General features: G+C 41.8%; 2 protein-coding genes across 4 annotated transcripts in view; both read left to right on the top strand.

The window, feature by feature from the left end:
- Window positions 1-4385, top strand: part of LOC149312013 (intraflagellar transport protein 56-like) — a 47286-nt gene extending 42901 nt beyond the window's left edge. For all 3 annotated transcript variants that reach the window (XM_089523779.1, XM_089523778.1, XM_089523780.1), the window contains 2 exons: window positions 53-186; window positions 3977-4385. In XM_089523779.1, coding sequence (XP_089379905.1) covers window positions 53-186; window positions 3977-4088 — 246 coding nt within the window. In that variant the 3' untranslated portion in view covers window positions 4089-4385. The remainder of the gene's footprint in view (window positions 1-52; window positions 187-3976) is intronic.
- A 2957-nt stretch (window positions 4386-7342) lies between these two features.
- The window catches only part of UBN2 (ubinuclein 2), a 52063-nt gene continuing 37553 nt past the window's right edge, over window positions 7343-21852 (top strand). Inside the window, exons 1-4 of the mRNA XM_089523777.1 lie at window positions 7343-7949; window positions 16430-16522; window positions 19095-19196; window positions 21592-21729. Coding sequence (XP_089379903.1) covers window positions 7491-7949; window positions 16430-16522; window positions 19095-19196; window positions 21592-21729 — 792 coding nt within the window. The 5' untranslated portion in view covers window positions 7343-7490. The remainder of the gene's footprint in view (window positions 7950-16429; window positions 16523-19094; window positions 19197-21591; window positions 21730-21852) is intronic.

Raw genomic sequence — 21852 nt, 5'->3', positions numbered from 1 at the left:
AGAAATGGTGTGCTGTAGTTTTTATAGGCATGTAACTTTATTTCCTGTGCAGATGGGACAGTTTTACTATTCTGCAAAAGCCTTTGAGGTCCTGGAAAGACTGGATCCTAACCCTGAATTTTGGGAAGGCAAAAGAGGTGCCTGTGTAGGCATTTTCCAGATGGTTGTAGCTGGCAGAGAGCCTAAGTATGTACACTGAGTTTCTTGCTAATTCTTTTGTGTCAGTGCCCTGGGAACTTTTATATTGCTGTCCACCATTGTACTCACTAATGCCAAATGCTTACAGCAAAAGCATACTTATACTTACAGCAAAGAGGAAGGCCTTTACAATTATAAATCCTGATAACTAATAGATTAAGTCTCATCTATATATCCTTATCCTTGATGTTTCAGAAACATTGTAGTTAAAAAAGGAAGAAATACTGAGAAATATAGGAAAGAGAAATACACTTATAAACTATAAATGAGTGCATTATCAGAAAAACCTTTTTTTCTTAAAAAGTTACTGTGTTCAAGAGTAGCTTGAGGTTAATTGTAATGAATTTAGTAGAAAAGAGAAGTAGTGGTGTTTATTTCCACTGCAAGTTTACCCTGTTCTCTTTTTTACCTTGCCCCTTTTATAATGACGGTATTCATGTCAACAATTTGGAGATGTGTTTCCTCCCATCAGCATGCACCCAAAGGCCAACATCTTGTTCCCAGAGGTGGCTAGCCAAATGTGTTTGGACTTCTCTAAGCAGGGCATAGAGTCAAAAGCCTTCTTACTTCATTCATTCCATCATCATCTGATATTCCCAGAGTCATATTGTCTCTCAAATGGAACCTTCATTTAACTATCCAAGCTAATAGATGTTGGATGGTCTATCAATTAGTTCACTTTTAATGTGTTCTGAAATAGGAGCCATAACTGAATCTCACCCTGTGTGTGTTAACTGCCTTCAAGTTGACTTCAACATATGGTGACCATATGAATGAAACATCTCCAAGACTTCTTGTTCTTGATAGCCCTGTTCAAGTCTTGCAAACTCAGGCCAATGATTCCTTGATTGAGTCTATCTGCTTGTAATACAGCCTTTCTCTTTTTCTGCTGCTTCTACCTTGCCTAGCATTATATTATTTTCTTGTGAGCCATGCCTTCTCATGATATGACCAAATTACAATAGGTTCAGTTTGGTTTCTAAGGAGAGTCCAGGCTTCATTTGATCTAGAACTCATTTACAAGGAGGTGATGAATAGGTCTTGGCCTGACCCACTTCCAAAATCTGAGTGTAATTTTGTCACAGTATCCTAAAAGAGTGTTCTTCTGTCAATTTGCAAAATCGTAGCTCTAATTTCTGAATTTTTCTTAAATCATGTCAAAAAAAAGTGGAATTTTCAAGTTCTGAACGCTTGGCCATCATGAAACATGTTCACAACTTGATTTTGGCAGATCAGTGAATCCCAGAGATATCCTGGGGAATGCGTTGGGTTTATAATCAATGAGCAGCTTGCTATGCAAAAGCTGTCAGCCAGGTGGGTGCCAAAGTGTTTGAATCCTGACCAGAAACAAGTTGCATTTAGAGTGATTTAGTGATAATTTTTTGGAAGAAGTCATCAGTGTTGATGAAGCATGGTTATATCGCTATGATCCAGAGACCAAACAGTCCTCTCAGTGGCAGCACTCTGGTTCTCCAGGGACTGGGGCCCGTTATAGATGGGCACTTTAGTACGCGCACCCCCCTAACCCTAGTGCACGCTGTGCATGCACAAAATGGCAGTGGCCATTCTGCACGGCCGCCGCCATGAGGACATAACAACCGCGCCGCCTCTATATGGGGCGGCGCGGATGTGACGTCCTTGCTCCACGCCAGGGCGCCTAGTGCGCCCTTTCTGCAGAGCAGGAAGGAGCTCCGTTTCGGAGCTCCTTCCTGGTTTGCGGCGCTGCTTTGCGTCGCTGGGCACAGCCTTCACACGGCTGCGCCCAGCGGACCAAAGGAGAAAGGGGCCAAGCAGCCCCTTTCTCCTTCTCCCCGCCGCCGCGGGGTGTCCTTGGGGCTTGAAGCCCCAGGGACACCCCTTTTCAGGCTGCGGGGAAGCAGCGTTTTGCCGCTTCCCCGCAGTCTGAAAAGCGGCAGATCGGGACCTCAGCGGCTGCCGGTCTGACCACTGAGGCCCCAATACACTGGGGAAAGGGGCGGGTGCAGCCCGCCCCAAATGGGCGGTCTGTAACCCGCCTAAGACTTTCCAGACCATCTGACTATTTCCTGTTTCTAAACCATGCGTGCTGTCTGTGCCAAGAGAGGTCCTGAGGTAGAAAGGGAAGAGCTGAAGTCCCCGCCCCATTGCCTTGTGCTTGGTATGGCCGGTGACTCCCCTCTGGAAGTGATAGAAATGGATGAAGGAGATCTCTGAGACAGGGAGGGGAGAAGACGGGTCAGCCAGTCCCCTGTCACCCCCTCCATGGAAGTCCCCTCCATGGAAGTCCCAACCATCCCAGATGAAGGGACTACTTCCCTCTGTCCCCCCTCATGGTGGACCCAGTAGGGAGGGAAAGCAAGCTGCAGCTTCTGAGCAGACTAAGGGGCTGACCAGATTGGGAGAAAGGAGTGGCCAGAGGCCGCCTCTTCCTGCCCCGGAACATTGCTGTGGTAACTGCATGGCACGGCAACAATCCACTCAAAAAAGGAGCTGCAAAACGCGGCTCCTTCCTGTACCACTCCAGAGGTGCCATAAGTGCCCTGTGCGGAACTATGGCGTCCCTTGTGTGTCGCGCCATTTGGATGTGATGCATGAGGCGTGTCATCATGGCACGCCCCATGTAAACGGCCATGCACCAAGATGGCAGTGCACCAAGATGGCACTTACTGGTGGTGTAAATATCTACAAATCTGACACTTGGAGAGCAGATTAAATATACCACTGCATCTCTCTTCACTTCTGAGTGACCTTGATCCTTGCTCTCAGCTTGAGCACTTGGTCTGACTTCTCCTGGCTTCTTGCTACCATGTTTATTATATTTCACAACATACTCAGGTACCCTTGCCAATGTCAGTGGCCTGGAGCCTATTCGCTTTGTTTCCCATTACTACTTCCTGCCTCCAGGAGTTTTTTTCCCTATGCCTTCTTCCCCCCAACCATCCCCCAGCCTATTAATAATAATGAGCAGCTAGTCTAGGAAAGGCCCCTTCTTTCTTCAGTGGATGCCTCAGGACACTCACTAAAAACTCCCCACCTCATTAACCTGCTCTGGTCCTGCATGTTATGGCCTGATTATAATGCTATCTATTTACGTCTGACCTCATTAGGCAATCCCCACTCCTCAAATTTACAATGCAGAATAGGCAAAATAACACCCCCATTGAAATGTAAAATGAAGCCAAATAATCTCTGTTTAGCACTTAATAGCCAGTTAGACTTGCACTGTCAATCAAAAGTATGGATAGGTAAGTGCTAAAATGAATTCGTAGTAAAGCATGGGGGCAGGAGCTTAGTCTGGACTTGTTTCCTGTGAAAATCTAATTTGATGTTTGCATGATGATGGTGAGGTCACATTTTGAAATCCTACCGCAGATCCTCTTATGACCATGGCATAAGGTGGAGCCCTGGTGGTGCAGTTGTTAAATGCTTGTACTGCAGCCATTCACTCAAAACCATAAGGTTGCGAGTTCAATACCAGCGAAAGGGCTCAAGCTTGACTCAGGCTTGCATCCTTCCAGGGTCGCTAAAATGAGAACCCAGATTGTTGGGGGCAATTAGCTTACAGTTGTAAACCGCTTAGACACTGTTAGTTCAGTTTGAAGTGGTATATAAATGAAGCTGTTTTGTTTGTTTGTTTATGGCATGGCTTCTTTTTCCCCTGATGTTCCGGCCACATGAGGCCAGGGCAATAGTACAAGTACATTACGAAACGTTTGGGATACTAAGTGAGCTAGAAATTGGCCACACGGTCTCATCTAACCATCACATTTCTTCAAATCTTTGTTTTTTGTTTCTTCAGAGAGACACTAAGAGAGGTGCTGCATCTTCTGAGAAGTACCGGTAATCCACAAGTGGAGTACATTGTCCGTATAATAAAGAAGTGGGCCAAGGAAAACAGAGTTCCCATTTAAAACACCATCACCCAAAAAATGGAAGCAGCAGCCCTCTTAACAGAGAAATATATAAAATACCATAATATGTTTAGATGATACCTAATGAAATCTTTCATATTTGTGAGGAGTATCTTACTGCAACATCCCAGGTTCAATTTTATTTTGTACTATATATAATTGAATTTCAGTCAAAAGATTATCTCAGTGTGAATTCTGCCGTGTCTTTACTGAGCCCATAGTCTGTACTGATGGGCCCAACCTCATTGTACCCATTTTCAAAGCAGAGTAAAAAATGAACTCAAGAATTACATGTCATATTTTACTAGACTCTTAATGATTATAAATATTTCTGAAGCATAACAAAAAAACTGGAAGTAGCAACTGTAGGAAACCTATGCCATGACATACTTTTAATTACAATTTCTAGCACACACTGGGGGGAAATTTAAGGAAAAAACATGCCATTTCTCCTTCTTTGAGTCTGGCTGCAAGGCTTAAATCTGAAAGATGCCTGCCCTGTGTTGCAAATGTTTGTGAATAGTCTGAGCAGTAAGGAAATCCCTTTCAGAAAATATATTAATTCCTGTAGATAACATTGTAAAGAAATTTATAACATACAGTGAAATACTATAGGATACACAGTGCACACTTTTACTTGTAGAATATGTAGTGCACAGTTTTTTAGATAGATAGCTCCGAGTGATTTTTATGTTTTCAGATGTTTTTTAAAGTGTCATCACCTAAGCTTTAATTTTGAGTAAAATATAAAGAAATAAAATATTAAAATAACTCACTATGCATTATTTTTCATTTTTTCTTATAAAAGAGAATTAATCCTCTAAGGGCTGAAACAGGTCCCCTAACACAACTGTTTGATAAATTTTTGGCAGGGGTTGACCATAGAATCACACTCACTGGAGGACCTAAAAATGCCTAGAGAAGTGATCTTTCTAGGACTCTCTAGGTCTTCCAGCATGACTCTATGGTCAACTTGTGGCAGAATTTGACCATAGAATTATGCTGGAAGACCTAAAGGAGGGCTGACTGGTTATAAATGTCTGTCATGCCTTCCTAGCCTTTCCCCCCTATGCCAAGCATTGTAATGATTATCTGGGTTTCTTGACCTTTTCAATCTATAGTATCCTTTTTCAAGTATGGCAATCAGAACTGAGCACAGTATTCCAACTTTATTAAAGCATCATGAAATTGGCAAGTTTACCATTGACTCCTTTCCCAATAGTCCCCAACGTAGAGACAGTCACCTCCCCTGGAACTGATTTCACAACCAACTGTTAACAGTAGAAGGCCTAATTACTGCTAACAATGATTTAATTTTGACACTTACTTAAAAATTGGCTATTTATCCAAGAATGTATACATATTTTTTTAATGTAAAAAAATAGGATAGCTACAAATGTTACCTCTTTGCCATGGCCAGAGCACATATATATTTGGTCTGATGGTTCTTAACCAATAGTACAATGAGCCACATAAGTAGTCCAGGTGGGACACTATTTTTTGCAATTACACTCATCCCTCCCCGTTCGTGGACTTAGAGTCTGTGGTCTCACTCCTTCGTGGATGGCAAACGGGGAGGAAAATTTAACCATTTTAACCAATGGGCTTTGAATATTTGTGGTTTTTCCAATTCGCGTGGTTGCAGGTGGGGTCTGGAACAGATCCCTTGTGAATTGGGAGAGACTTGGACTCGGAGCAATGAATGCAAGCTACAGGAAAAGAGATTCCACCTCAACATTAGGAGGAACTTCCTGACAGCAAGAGCTGTTCAACAGTGGAACACATTCCCTTGGAAAGTGGTGGAGTCTTCCTCCTTGGAGGTCTTGAAACAGAGGCTGGATGGCCATCATGGCAGAATGGGGTTGGGCTGGATGGCCCTTGTGGTCTCTTCCAAGTCTGATTTTATGATTCTATGACTGTATTTGTCCTTTAACCATAGCAATAGTATTACAATTAATACTGCTGCCTTTTTATTATCTTTGTTTTTTACATTTACTATAGCAGTAAAACCTATCAAATACAGGCCTACCTCAGTTAACAACATGTCTGACAACAAAGCTCTTTTTACAAAGAATGTTGTGCCCACCCAGCTCCCCTTTCCCTCCTCATTCTCTGTATAACTGAAAGCGTTTCAGCTGCATCAGCGTTGGAAGGGTGGTGAAAGAGGGAGAGGTTGGGTGTTGGACTGCAGCAGGATGCCTGTGGTAAACAATGCAATAAACAAAACAAGCTGGGGAAGAAGAACAAGAGTACTTGTGACGAATCATACTACAACCATGTGTGCCTGCCTGCAACAGGCAAGATAAACAGCAGCTGTTTCCAGAATCCCTTACTGACATGGAAAAGATAATACAAATAGACCAGCCATACCAGCTGCCTCCAGTATGTTAAAAAAAAGCATAGGTCTGTAAGTTTTGACACCAAAATGGAAATGATAGAAGAATGGAGGCTGCTGGAAGAAGATGTACTTCTTGGATGCACTTTGGAAGAAGCCTTCAAGTGACCATTTCAAAATGTTCAGTGTATGCAAGGCATATCTGACTGGCTGTTTCATTTCACGTGTGCATATTGTTTAATGCTGAATAAAAAGTTTGCTGAAACATGTTTAATGGTGGAATGGGTTTGTTTTTTTTATTTCCAGCAATTCTACTGTAGCTTTATGTCCTTAGAATGTACCATAAAGGTAAATGTTACATCATACATACCAGTAAAAATACAGATGTCTTCAGAAAAAGTGAAGTCTTTAAGAGATTTTTTTGGACTTCAGCTCCCAGAAGCCTCAGCCATGTTGGCCGATGGTCAGGGATTCTGGGAAATGAAGTCCACAATTCCCTTTAAAGAGCACAGTTTGGGGAACCACTGAATTATAGCCTGCCTCCTGTTGCATTGTGGGATTTGCAGTCTAAGGAGGGATCATTTAGAATCCTCAGTCAGAGAGTTCCTAGGCGTCACTGAACCACAAGCCCCAGAATGCAACGGGAGGCAGCCAGAGCAGTAAAAGGTAAAGAGCCGGACTCTTCCGCTTTCCTCCTATATCCCACCCTTCCCCTTTAATAAAGAACCCGGCTGTGGCTCCGCGTGCCCGTCTCCACGGCAACCGAGAGTAAGGCTCCGCCTCTTTCGACGCGCCGACGCGGTGACGTCCCCGAACCCTTAGCAATAACAATCGTGACGTGCGGCGGCGGCGGCGCGTCGTCCGTAGTGCGCATGCGCGGTCTAGTGGCCTGCTTCTATTTACGTGGGGGGAGTTCCAAGATGGCGGCGACGATGAGGAGAGTAGTAGCAGAAGGAGCAGCGAGGGGAAGCTAGTGAGGGAAGGAGGGAGGCAACCCCGAGGAGGGACCGGAAGGAGGAGCCGGGGCCGGGTCACCGGGGAAGGGCCGGAGGAAGGGCCGGAGGAGGATGGCGGAGCCTCGCCGGGTGCCGTTCATCAGCCTGTCACCCCTGAGGCGCCGAGAAGGCGAGGCTCCGGAGCCCGGAGCGGGGCGCGAGGCCCTCAGGTCGCTGCCTCAGGAGCAGACCAAGGCAGAGGCGGCGGCGGCGGCGGCGCCTGCGCCCTTCGAGCCCTGCCCTCGGACGGAGAGCAGCCGCCCCGAGCAGACTCCGAAGCCGCTGCCGCTGCTGCCCCCGGTGCTCCTGCCACCTCAGCGGGAGCCTCCCAGGCCGGAGCCGCCGCCGCCTCCGCCGCCTCCTCCTCCTCCGTCTCAGCCTCCTGGGGAGAACCGGCCAGAGGCCTCCTCGTCGCCGCCCTCCCCTTCGCCCCGCAGGACGGTCCGCCTGGAGCTGGTGCTGAAGGACCCCACCGAGGAGAGCTGCGTGGAGTTCAGCTACCCCGAGTTGCTGTCCTCTGGGGAGCCCCGGGTACGGGACCTGCTCAGCCTCCTCCTCGTCTTAGGAAAGGGAAGAGGTTTGCCTCCAGGGACATCCCGAGAGTCAGGGAGCTGGGAGACACCCCAAGGCCCCCTCCTGCCATGCAGGAACTCACCCTCAGAGCACAGTTTGCCATGCATGGGAAATGGATGGAGAAGTTCATAGAGCCACAACCGCAAGGGCCACCCGGTCCAGCCCCATTCAGGGACTCACATTCAAAGCAGCCCCTGTGACAGATGGCCATCCAGCCTCTGCTTAAAGACCTCCAAAGAAGGAGACCCCACCACTCTCCAAGGGAGTTTGTTCCACTGTCAAACAGCCCTTACTCTCAGGAAGTTCCTCTAATGTTGAGGTGGAATCTCTTTTCCTGGAGCTTGCATCCATTATTCTGTGCCTTATTCTTTGGAGCAGCAGAAAACAAGCTTGCTCCATCCTCAGTGTGACACCCTTTCAAATACTTAAGCAGAGCAATCCAGCCCAACCCCCTTCTGCCATGCAGGAACTCCCCATCAGAGCACTCCCTGTAACAGATGGCCATCCAGCCTCTGTTTAAAAACCTCCAAAGAAGGAGACTTCACCACTATCAGGAAGTGTCTTCGCTGTTAAACATCACTGATGTTCTTCTTCTCCCCCCACCCCTCCGTCTTGATTTGTGTTCTCACTCCTGGCCCCTGTGGCTGGTCTTCTTTAGTGCTGTGTGGAAGAAAGGAGTGAGGAGGAAGCAACAGTAAAAAAGCCTTTTGTTGTTGTTGTTGTTGTGTGTCTTCAAGTCATTTGCAGCTTATGGCGACCCTAAACTGAACCTATTACCAGGGTTTCTTGGCAAGTTTCTTTCTGAGGGGATTGGCCATTGCCGCCATCAGAGGCTGAGAGATTGTGACATGTCCAAGGCCACCCAGTGGGTTTACATGGCTAAACAGGGATTTGAACCCTGGTCTCCAGAGTCCTAGTCCAGTGCTCAAACCGTTCTGGCTGTACTTGGAGATAAAACCCTAATCCCTACTAGGGGATGATCCAGTCAAGTGATGAAACGTTTTTTATTTGAAGGTCTTCTGGGGCAAATCAAAATACAAAATAAGAGAAGAATTCTCTTTGTAGTTCTGTCTATTTGTATTTGGGGGGGGGGGAGATGATAAGGGCAGAAGAGGGAGTACTTTATTTTGGTTTTCGGTACATGTCTTTAGAAATATACTTCCCCTTCAGTGGTAGAATCCAAAGACATTGCCATGTTAGTCTGGAAAATCAGTATGCAGAGGGATCTTGTAGCACCTTTGAGACTAACGGAAAGAAAGAAGTTGGTAGTATGAGCTTTTGTAGACTTGAGGCTGCTTCCTCAGATTGTATTCCACAATCTTTATAGGCATCTCCCATGGGGTTATCTGCATTGTTCCTTCATTTAATGCACTTTGAAAGTTGTGTGGAATATCCCCATTGCAGAGGTTTGTGCTCTCTGTGGTCCGCATGAGGAGGAGTGGTGATCATTGCAAAACTGGATCTGTTGCACACTTTTGTAGACAGTGTTCACTACATGCCAGATTGGTCAGGATTGCAGGAAGCTGTCTTGTGCTTTGGATAGTTGAGAGCAACCCACTTTGTCAGATTTAGTTGTAAGCAGATACCATATTGAACATGGCTTCAGAGGAAGGAAGTCAACATACAGTGAAATTATTAGATTACAGCTATTACATGGTTTGTTTGATTTATATGCCCCTTTTCTCCATACAGGAGCTGATGTTTAATCTTTACTTTAAAAACTTTTGCTTTTAACATTAGAGCATTGATTCAGTTCATATATAATTTTGCTATTATAGTAAAAAGTTTTATTTTATTCTGCAAGAGGTTGATAGCACTAAAGATTAGTAGATCTGTAATAAAGAGAACAGATTTTCTCAGTTTTTCATGTAAAAGGTAGGAGGGGGAAGTTGTTATATTTAATTCTGTGAAATAGGCTGATTTGGAGAGATCTTTTGGTCTTTCCTTGCACTGTATAACAAATAGTCTGCAGGAAAGACTTCAGAGTAGATGGCCAGTGGGATAAGTTGCAGCTAATATTGGCAGGATCATTATCTTGAATTGTCTTCATGGACACCATAATTATTTTCATCTCTAATAAATCAAACTAAATAGGAATGGTAGCATCACTAACTTCTAAACAGAGAAGGGTTACAGTAACTCACTGATTATGCTGATTATACTTTGTCTGGATAAAAGTACTGTAAATGCACAGTATTTTTGTCCTGGTAAAGATATTGCCATATTTGTTATGAGGACAAATGTAACTTTGGGTTATTTAAATAATTAATCATACATATGTGATCCACATTGTAGATATCTGTATAATCCACAGAGATGTATTTTAACTGCTAACTCTGATGGTCCTCTGAGGAGATTAGTGAATACAGTATTGAGCTCTAGAAGTGATGGTACAGTCTATTCCGCAAAATAAAAGGGCTTCTGCTGAGTGGGTCAGAGCCATTCTCAATCTACATTCCACTTTTATGTTGTTGTGAAACCAAGAGTTATTGCTTTGAGCCACTTGGTTCACAGCAAAATCATCATGCAAAAAAAGTAAAGTCTAAGATCTTCTGAACTATGGGCATGTCCTTTAGTGGCAAAGAGAAGACTGGATTGTATGCCTTGAATGAATAGACTTCTGTGAATGATGCAAGCAGTCTATTGTTAGTGGTTGGTTGTGTTCAGGAAAGTGTAGCTCCATGTCTGCGCTGTAGCATTGTTGTACGCTATTTGCCGACTGAAGGTGTGTTCACACAATTTGCTGCAACTATTACTGAAATTAGCCTATATTGTCTGCAACACTAAAAATTAAATAAGACTCCTTTTCTGTTTCTTTTTTGCAGTTTATTCTCCTTTACATGGGCATCAAGGGTGATATTGCATAGCCTAGTTGTATTTCAAACCAGTATTTAGTTTCATCCCATCAACAGCAGTACTTTTCCACAGTGGTAGGATTGAACTCTCCCTGGAAACTAAACTAAACTGAGACTGTCATACTTGGGACATATCATACGAAGGCATTTCATTAGAAAAGGAAATAATTCTTGGTAAGGTAGAAAGCAGCAGGAAAAGAGGAAGACCTCATTACAAATGGATATGCTCAATCAAGGAAGCCACCACCTTGAATCTGCAAGACTTGAGCAGGTTTAGTTTTGCAGTTATAACCATATACATTTGAAGTCTACTTTCATCATGCAGCATTACAGTAAAGCATTCGTGCTGTTGTGTATTTCACCTAGCATTCTTTTCTAGAATGCATATTGACTTAAATGTTGTGAGATTTTAAAAACAAGAAACAGTGTAAAGTGATGCAAACAGTGGCTGTTCTTGGAGCTAGATGTAGCAATACACAGGAATGAACGAATACTACATTTTGTAGATCATGGCCGTACATGATAATTAATTTTCTGTTCATTTTGGGACTATATTAAATAAATGAGAATGGTTAACAAAAGAAACTAGGTGAATTTGAAAGGGATGACAGAAATATAGCCGTATATTCCTGAATAGTTACAGTACTTCTGTGCAGCTATACTGTCTTCCACAACGCTGGAAGGTAAAGTAAAGAGACACTCAGGAATCAATGTGTAGTGTCCTACAATGCTGATAATGCTGCTAGAGCCGATGACTGTGACTTAGGCTGTTAAAAGACTTTTGTGGAATGGCTCCATGTGACATTTGGTTATCATGAGCTATTTCTTTAAAATAACATTCTGTATTGAAATTAGGTTAACAGTTTTGTTAATTATAAAGTGGTGCTACTGTTTTGCATTTATCAATGTGAGAACACTTATGACATCTAATAGCAGTCATCGTTGTAAAATTAGATTATTCAGTTTTATCCTCATAGCAGCTCTGTGCTCATTCAGATATTACAGTAAGCAGTTGTGGGGATATGGCAGAGAACTCAGGCTTCTGTGTATCTTCTGTTGCTTTCTTCCCCGGATTGGGAGAAGGAGATGAAAATATTTTACTTCCATTTTTTATTAATTGTAGCTTGTTTTTTCTGAGATTGGCAAACTGTGATTAATTTGAAACAAGTAAAATTTAAACCATGGGTTATGAAGCTGTCTTACCTTAATAGACCACAGTTACAAATTGTCCAGCACCTTAGGGAATAAATTCAACTTATGGAAGCTGAGGTTAATTAAAAAAACAAAACAAAATGACAACTTCTGTTCTCCTTGTGCTCACACAGGAGGAGGGAAGGAAAAGGTGGCACATGAAGTCCAAGATTCTTGTGGCTTGATAAACTGGCCCATTATAGAGGATAAGAGAATGACTGATCCAGGTGATAGCAGAATGCAGAAACATAGCCATGTTAGTCCCGAATATCAGTATGCAAAGAGATCTTGTAGCACCTTTGAGACTAACTTTGCAAAAGAAGTTGTAGCATAAATACTCGTAGACTTGGTCTACTTCCTCAGACCAAGTCTACAAAAGCTTATGCAACAATCTTTTTTCACACAGTCCCAAAGGTGCTATAAGATCCTTTTGCCTAGGTGACAGTAAGTTATAGAAATTTGAATGCAGGCCTTCATGGACCAAGTCCAACATGCTTATCTGGTACATCACAACAGTGTTCTCTTTGTGTATGCACATACACAACAGGTTCACAGTGTGTTCAGTGTAGTCTTGCAAATAAAAATTCGGGGTTCAAATAAAAATCCAGGGAAGAGAAGCATCTGTGCTTCTTTTACTATGTTCTGCTATACTGTACATGTATTTTCCTCTTCATGGAGAGTAGTCTGCCTTTGTTGTTTTGTGACTATAGTGGAAATTGCTGACTTTTGTCTTGCTGAACTCTTCCCATAAGACCTAGCCTTATTCTATGAATTCAGCCTCTACCCATATGTGATTGCCGCTTCTCTCTAACTTGGTCACTGTCCTGTTCACATTACAAAGATAGCAGCAGCTACATTGAAGGTCCCAAATCTGTGTTGATCCTGTTGCATGCCAAATGTTACTTGCCATGCTCCAGAGACTTATGAAAACCATTAGTCTTTAACATACTCTTTATATTGAAAATATTCTGTAGTTCAGCATTAATCTTTTTATATTGTTTTCCTTGATGCTGCTGACTTATGACAAAAAAGCAGATTAGTGTTTGCATAATTCTGTGTCCTATGCTTATGGGGAGTTTCCTTACAGCTGCTCTCTTAGCATTATGATGTTGTGTAATGTACAATGTAACCTTCCATCTTGCAATCAGTGATGGAACTTAATATAGTCCCCAAGACTACTCCCAAGACCTGTCCGATCTATAAAGAAACCTTTCACAGTTTGATTTAAAGAGCAAACTTTTTCTTTTTCTTTTTTCCTTTCTTTTTTCCACTTAGGATGTATGTAACTTGAATGAAAGTTTTAAAGCCAGAATTTGGCTGTTTTAAAAATGTCATACCCTGGAATAAAATACAAGTAAAGCAACATAGTTTTTCATGGATTTTTCGGGCTATAAAGCAACATTTCTGTAACTTTTGTTGATGTCTTGGAGGGAACATAAAGTTGAAGAAAGCTGTCTTAAATGCCCATATGTCATAAGATAATAGATGACAACATGATAAATTGGCTACCATTTGGAATGGGGAAAAGATGATTAAAGGGGAATTTAGGTTGCATTCCTATACCTTTTTTATATGTGAACCAGCCACATTAAAGGTGATTGTGTGTCTGAGTGGAAGTGTTTAAGACTAGGCTGTTAAATGCAAGTTTTCAGTGAACAGTACATTAAACTCTTCACTGCAATGTAATTTTTGCCTATTCTACAACTTATAATCAGCACTTTAAAAACTCTGTAATCTTTAGATCTAACTTTTAGCCTTATGACATTTAATCAAAGTAATTCTCATTGCTTTGTGCAAAGAATGGGAGCCTGAGCACAGCCTCTGTAATAATGCTATGGAGTGTGAACATGGAGTTGCATTCTTTCTATGAGTCTCCTGCCAATAGACAGATGCAGTGTTTAGAAATCTTGTGTAGGAAGCCAGGATGCATATTTACAGAGTCTCTGCATAAATCTGATGTGTGTGTGCATGCGTATGTGCACATGCTCACATAAGAGTGTGTGCTGCAGCAGATACATAAGTTCTTGTTCATTTGTTGTCAGAGATTATTGTTTTTGTATATTAGTCACTTAGATAACTTTTGCCAAGGTTGCACCTCCATTACAGGGGGAAATACTTATTTTGATTTATACCATGCCTTTTAACCAAAAAAGTAAGTCTCTTTCAAAAATGTTGATTCAAAAACTATTAAATCCAGCACAGAGAAAATTCACAGCAACTTGCCAGTGAATTATACTTTGGGCTCAAGTTGGTAAGGTGAAATATGATCCCAGCCCACATAAAACCTCTGTTGCTAGCATCAGAACTAAACATGATCAACTGTGTGTTGCAGGCTAGTTCTGCTTCTGGTAATAGACAGTTTCTCCACTCTACAAAGTGACATGACTTGGTATGTATAAGCATTTATTAGATGAAATGTTCTTTTGCTGCACTATACAGGCCTTCACATTGACAATGCCCTGTCCTCTTTTCAGGTCCTTATTTGTTTCTGTTTGTGTTTATATGTTCTTTTTGGAATGTTGAAGTGTGCATGTTTCTTGTCCTAAAAAGTGAAAAATGGTTATCTGCAGAATACTACCATTCCCACAAATATTATCTAGAGGCTGAGTATGTTCTTATAATTTTGATTCCTAATTTGTTTTCCTTTGAAGACTTAGACGGGCCACATAAGAAAACAAGAATGTCAGATTTTTCTAGAAATACAACACATTGGTATTTTTTGTTTTTATTGTTAACCACTTCGAGTCTATCTCAACTCATGGAAACCGTGTGGATGGACCATCTCTTTGACTCCCTATCCCTCACTACTCTGCTTTGTTTCTGCAGATTCATGCCTGTAACCTCCTTAATAGAGTCCATCCATCTGGCATGCGGTCTTCCTCTCTTTCTACTTCCCTCCACCTTTCCTAGTATTATTGTCTTTTCTAATGAGTCATGCCTTCTCATGATGTAGCCAAAGTACAGCTGCCTCAATTTGATCATCTTGGCTTCCAGGGAGATTTCAACCTTGATCTGTTCTAGGACCCATTTGTTTGATATTTTTTTTTTTTGGCTGTCCATGGTTTCTAAGCACTCTTCTCCAGAACCACATCTTAAAAGAGTTGATTTTTTTCTGCCTCATATCTTTACTGTCCAGCTCTCACATCCATATATGGTGATGGAGAATACAGTGCCTTGGATGATTCTAACTTTAGTGCTCAAGGTGTATTTCTTTGGTCTTTAGGACCTTGCCTAGTTCTTTCATACCTGACCTTCCCATTGCTAGTCTTCTTATTTCTTGACTGCAGTCACCGTTCTGATCAGTGTTTGATCCTAAGTATAGGAATTCTTTTACTATTTTGATTTCCACATTGTCTGGGTTGAATTTATGTATGTCTTCTATGGTCATTATTTTTGTTTTCTTTATGTCACCATTAAGCCCACCTTTACACTTTCATACAAATGGTCAAGAATTACATAGTTTATTTTATGAACAGTGTGAAACGTTTTGCTGCCTTGACTTATAGTTAAGTTACTTTGGATTTTAGATTGCAGATATTTTCTTGGTTTTGGTAGGCTGCAGATCATTAAAGGGCATAATGTGGTTTGTAAGCATGTTAAACTATAATTTAGCACAGAGGTGGACAGGAGCCAATAGGAATATAGAAGCTGTGTTACGAGTGAGATCATTGGTCCATCTAGCCCAGAATTGTCACATTTGACTGGCAGTAGCCATGTGAGATTTCTGATATGCCTGGCATTCCCTGATGGTTTCTCAGATCTAGTAGTATATCTCTGGGTGATTTCTGACTCCTACTAGTTTAACAGTAACAAAAAATGAATGACTTCTTACACCTAAATTAAGCTTCTGATATAAAGAAATTTTTTGAGGAAAACCAGTCGCAGACTTCTGTGCTGAAGTACTAAGTTCAATGGTGTTAAAAACAAATTCTTCTGCACAGATTGTGCTATATAGCACCCTGTTTTTAAATTCCAAACGTATGTCTTCTGTATCTTACTCCAGCTGGTGGATTTCGGTTTCCAGTAAAAAGTAAAAACAAAAAGGAAAAAAAACATTTTCATTGCCCTGAGCATTTAACTGCTCATAAAATTACTGGTTTTGCTTTCACTCAATACACTGTGAACATTCTAAATTGGGAAGGGCATTTAATTGTGCTAATGCCCTGACCAGAAAGAGACCGAATACAAGAACACCTCTTAATGATACCATTACCTTTAAAATAAATCATAGTATTGGTCTATTAGACATTAAACCAAATTTATTTAAAAATTTTGTTTGGTCCTCAATGAAGCTATTTTCCATGCTGTGTAATGATACCATGACTTCTTTCTCCATTTTTTATTACACGTCTGAATGCTGAAAATGATTTTTGGTTATTTTTTCCCGTTAAGAAAAAGTCACCTGTCACTGAAGACCCATTTAATGATGAAGAACGGGAGAGGCATGAAGTGGAAATGCTGGCTAAGACATTTGAAACAAAATATGTAAGTAAATAGATCTGCTATAATCACTAACAGATCTCCTATAATGTACTATAATTACTGAATACCCTCACAGATGAACACCAGGACACATGTGGCCAAGAATGTGGTCAAGATAGCAGATGTTACTGTGAGGAAAAACAGACAGGCCTGGAGAGGCTGTAACAGTTTGCTTTTACCTGAGCCTTCTGGAGAGGGCAAGTTTCTGCTGTCTTCTCTCCCCTCCTCCCTGCTGAGTTAACTGAATCCAAACTATTTTTGTACTTTTGACTCAGTTTACAGCAATTGAAATAAGCCAAGGACAAAGGGGGAAAGTGGGAAGAGAAGAGAAAAATTGGGACATTTAAAGGTATCTGGAAAAGTGCGATGACATGGGATTAATCGGGACTGTTCCTAACAAATTGAAACAGTTGGAAAGTGTGTTACTGGTACTGTAAACATCGATTTTGATATTTTTTAGCTTTTATGCCCAGTACATTCAGAGGAATCAGCTATCTTTAACTTCTGCTTTAAATTAGTTTCTGGTAACACAACGTCCACATTATCACAAAAACTAGGATTATGGCAAATTCTCATTTTCTGATAAGAAGTATTGATTCTGTAGCCAGGAATCCACCAGAAACTAAAAGCTTAGTGCTAAATCCAGACCCTTGCTTCTGACTTGTCTCTCCCAAATGATCCCCAAATCATCCTGGCTTCAGATTCTAGATTGTTACAGAAAAGGCCAACTAACACCCAAAACAGACAGGTTTTAAAAAAGGCTTCTGCGTGACTTAGGGTGTGGCATTTAGATGACACACGCCACCAACCCATTTGGAAGCCAGCCCAAACCTGGACCCCAAAAGAGCAGATCTTTTCCACTCCTTGCTGCCATTTGGAACCACGGCAGTGCTTGGCATCAGGACAGCAGCATGTGGTTGCTGCGGTCCTGTGGCAATCTGGGTGGGAGTAGCCTCTGGCCACTACTACCTGCCCATCTGTTCCGCCCCAGAGAGTACCAATTCATAGAAAAATACTTAAGAATTTTCCTCTTGGTAAACTTGGGTATTAAAGCTGCCCTTACTGGTACGAGTAACCAAAGTGGAAGCATTTGAGTAGCAACTGTATCCATATGCTATCATGCAAGTGGTAATTCTGGATTCTCTAGAATTTTATTTTATGTGAATGTGCCTAGTGATTACAAAATAATATTGGCGGGTTACAGACAGCCCGTTTGGGGCGGGCTGCACCCGCCCCTTTCCCCAGTGTATCGGGGCCTCAGCTGCCAGACCAGCAGCCTCCTCGGCCCCAATCCGCTGCTTTCCAGGCTGCAGAGAAGCAGCAAAAGGCCACTTCCCCGCGGCCTGGAAAGGGGTGTCCTTGGGGCTTGAAGCCCCAAGGACATCCCGCAGCAGTGGGGAGGAGGAGAAAGGGGCCGCTGAAGGCTGTGCCCAGCGACGCAAAGCGGCGCCGCAAACCAGGAAGGAGCTCTGAAACGGAGCTCCTTCCTGGTCCGTGCAAAGGGCGCACTAAGTGCCCTGGTGCGGACCGACGACGTCATGTCCGCGCCGCCCCATATAGAGGCAGCGCGGTCGTGACGTTATCATGGTGGCCCCCATGTGGAAGGAGAGCCGTCATTTTGTACAGACTCAGTCCGTACTAGGGTTAGGGGGGTGCGGAAGCACCGCACCTTCCTAACCCTAATACGGACTGACTCCGTACTTTCATGGTGGTTTATAACCCGCCATTGTGAAGAAGTTTGGCCACATTTCTTCTACTTTGTGTAGAAAGAGGGTCCAGAGAAATACCTCATAAAACCCCAGTACTCCTCTGGTCTTGTGCATATTGCTGCTGTTCTGGAAGTATTGTGATCTGATGGCCCAGTTATAGCAAATTTTCTCCATTGACATTCTAAACTATGGTATTTCCTCCTTCCCTGCCTCCAATCCACATGTTATTTGCACAGTTACTGAGAGATAATATGCATGAAGATCTAGAGAAAAAAGGGCCACCACATAATTCAAAGGGAGGCAGTAGGTGGCCTTAACTTGTTTTGAATGGCCCATTGGTTGCTTTGCACATATCAGAACAACTGTATGCCTGATGTGCAGGTCTGATAGAATTTATAGTCAGCAACATCTGGGAGACCCTAGATTAAGAAAGGCTGATCTAGAGCATTACCACTATCATGAACACAAGATGATCAAATAACTCTACTTAGTAGAATTTTATGGCTGAATTGATTCAGTCCTACCATGATGATTTGTCATATTGTTTAATCTATTTTATCCCAACTTGTTTTAATATTGCTTCATAAATCCTGTTGTGAATTGCTGATTCTCTGGATAGACAAGGAGGAGCACGCCACAAAAAAACACAGGGTGTTCCCCAGGCAGGAATCCAAGGTTTTCAGTGCAACTGCCACCTGTTATTAAATAACTAAATTGTGTCCAGTTATGCTACTTTATCATAATAATTTTGAAGTCAAGTCAAAAGTTTTGCCCTTGATCTTTTGCTCTGTGTGCCTATTTTTTTTGCTTTATAGTACTATGGTTAGAACTCAGAAATGTTATAAATTACATATCTTTTGTTCCAGGGTGGAAAGACTCACAAGCATCGAAAAGATCGTCTTCAAGATCTGATAGACATAGGCTATGGCTATGATGAAACTGATCCTTTTATTGATAATTCAGAGGCTGTGAGTAAATCTTGTTAATAATAAATAAATAAATAAATAAATAAATAAATAAATTGTATTCTGCCCAATCAACGAGGAATCCAGGTGGCTAACAACAGTGGAAGTACAATAACAATACAATAAAAAACAAACTAATCTCTTCCCAGCCATATAAAGCAGACAGTAACAATAAGCAATATCAATACAGTGGCAATCAATAGGAAAACATAAGAACGTTACAAATCAAACAAGGTTAATATAAAATCCTTTCCCCAACCCCTCAGCACAGGTCCACATCAAAACAATATTAAGCAAATTAAATGTAAACATAACATAATACCTGATAGAAAAAACCATAAAAATAGCAATTATGATATGTCAAAACCATAATCAATATAACATAATAAACATCGAAACTGCAATTTATCACAATTAATAAAAAACAATTATGACAGATCAAAGTTCAAAAGAGGTAAAAACAGTTTCCACGACCGCTTGCCAGGAGCCGTCCGAGCGAGGGACCGATGGAATGGGTGGGGGGAGAGCACAAGCAGAGGTTTTGAGGCTTCTTCCAGGCCAATCCCCCAGGAGTTATATTTGTATCCCATTCTCTTCTGCGAGTTCAAAACAGTATAAGGTTGGCCCTCTGTTTTCACAAGGATCTGTTCCAGATCTCCCACAAAAATGGAGGCTTGTGCATATTCAAACCTCATAGGCTTGAATGGAGAGCACCCCTGTGTGCATGATCCCGGGGTGTGCGCACCAGGCGCGCGAGCATAGGAAATAGCATAGGTCACCCCTCCACAGGTATTGAAGGCCGTGGATCTGAGATCCACAAGGTAGGAGGAGCCACTGCACATTGAATTCCCATTTGGTTTCATTCCAGATGCTAGCCAGATGCCTTCATGTTAGAGATGGAACTATATCAGATAATCTTCACAGTGTTGTTTTAAACAATCCATCCTGGGGAGAGGGGAAATTCCTTTCGTCAGCCCCCACACTAGTAACAGTAAGCATAATAATAATAATAATAATAATAATAATAATAATAAAATTTATTTATATCCCGCCTCTCTACAAAATGCAATCGAGGTGGCTTACAAGATTAAAATATACAGACCAAACCCTCAGCCCACTCACCCCCCTTAAAATACAATGAAACAATGTAGAATTTAAACATAAAACATATTTTTTAAAAAAATATCAAGCCTGCTTGAGCCCTTTCTACAAGAGGCTAGTACCTTGGTGATTAGGAGGGTGAGGTTTCAGTGTGGCTTCTGGGCTTTGAAATATTTTGTCCACAGAAATCAGAAGTTGTTCTTTGTCTGGTTTTTGGAAGAACTGCAGACTCTTTTCATTTTAGCTTGTATGTGGCTGATATTATTTGGCATGTTGTGCTGCATTTGGTTCACATTTACTGTGATAGTTTTTATTCTACATGTGCGTTTGTATCATGCATATGAAGAAAAAAATAATTAAGACATCTATATTTATCTGTGAACCACTTTAACTTTTGGAAAAAGTAACATATGATGTTCTATAATACAGGATCAATCTCCCTTATCCAAAATTCTGAAATGTTATAATACCCAAAACTTTTGGAGTTACAACACAAGTAGCATAATATGTACATTTGTGAGGCTGGAGAGGGATGTGAGACTGGAGATAGACATGAATTCATGACCAGGTGTGTCACTGCCACTGCTTCAAAGGAGATTTCCTGTATAGTAATTACATACTTTGTATAAAATAAAATGGTGTAGTATTTGCAGAGACATGAGAAATGGAACACTGCAGAGAGACATGGCTGGAGAGAGACATTATGAGATTTCTAAAAACCTGCTTTTTAATAAACATGAAAAAAAGAGTGATTGGCTGGTTTCAGTAGCAAGAGAAGATAGTGGGCGGCAGATTGGAGGAGGTAAGCAAGATGGTGGGTGATAGAACCCAGAAGGAATGGCCTCTGCAGCAGTGGCAGCCTGTGCATTGATGGACAGCCCAAAATCCAAGTTGCTTTTTCCAACCATGTTTCTTTGCAGCCCACAAATACTGTATCATTTTATTTTATATAAGGGATGTGATTACTCTACAGGAGATCTCCATAGAGCCCTCCAGCCACTCGCTTTTGTCTTCGAGGCAGTGGTGGTGGCAGCACTCCTGGTTATTCATTCTCAAGACAGAAGCGGGAGGCTATGTTACTGCATTATCTTTATCCGTTTGTTTTTTCGGATTTGCTTGTTTTTTGCATAATGCCAGCAGCCCCCACCCCCCCAAAAAAAAAAATTGGCCTGGTGGAATTAGCATTTTTGGTTGGCTTAATATCCCGTTTACTGCTTTGCAGGATAGCAAATACATTATTTTATATTAATAAAATGATAACCATCTCTTAGCCTCAATCTTTGATTTCTCTTCTCAGTATGATGAATTGGTTCCTGCATCTTTGACTACTAAATATGGAGGGTTTTATATAAACACTGGAACTCTGCAGTTCCGCCAAGCATCCGACTCTGAAGAAGAAGACTTTTCAGGAGGCAAAAAGCACAGACCACCTAAAGTGAGTAATCAAGCTTTCTCTGAAAAAATGTTTATAAATGTGTGGCAGGCTTACTTTAAAGGATGTAAAACACATCACTAATTAAGCAATACCCCAGTCGTCATATAAGAGTAAAAAATGTTC

The sequence above is a fragment of the Sceloporus occidentalis genome, unplaced genomic scaffold, assembly GCF_023333645.1.
Source record: "Sceloporus occidentalis isolate IW3139 unplaced genomic scaffold, rSceOcc1.0.p SCAF_5, whole genome shotgun sequence".
In the NCBI taxonomy this organism is placed as follows: Eukaryota; Metazoa; Chordata; class Lepidosauria; order Squamata; family Phrynosomatidae; genus Sceloporus; species Sceloporus occidentalis.
This window is presented reverse-complemented; position numbering and strand designations above follow the sequence as displayed.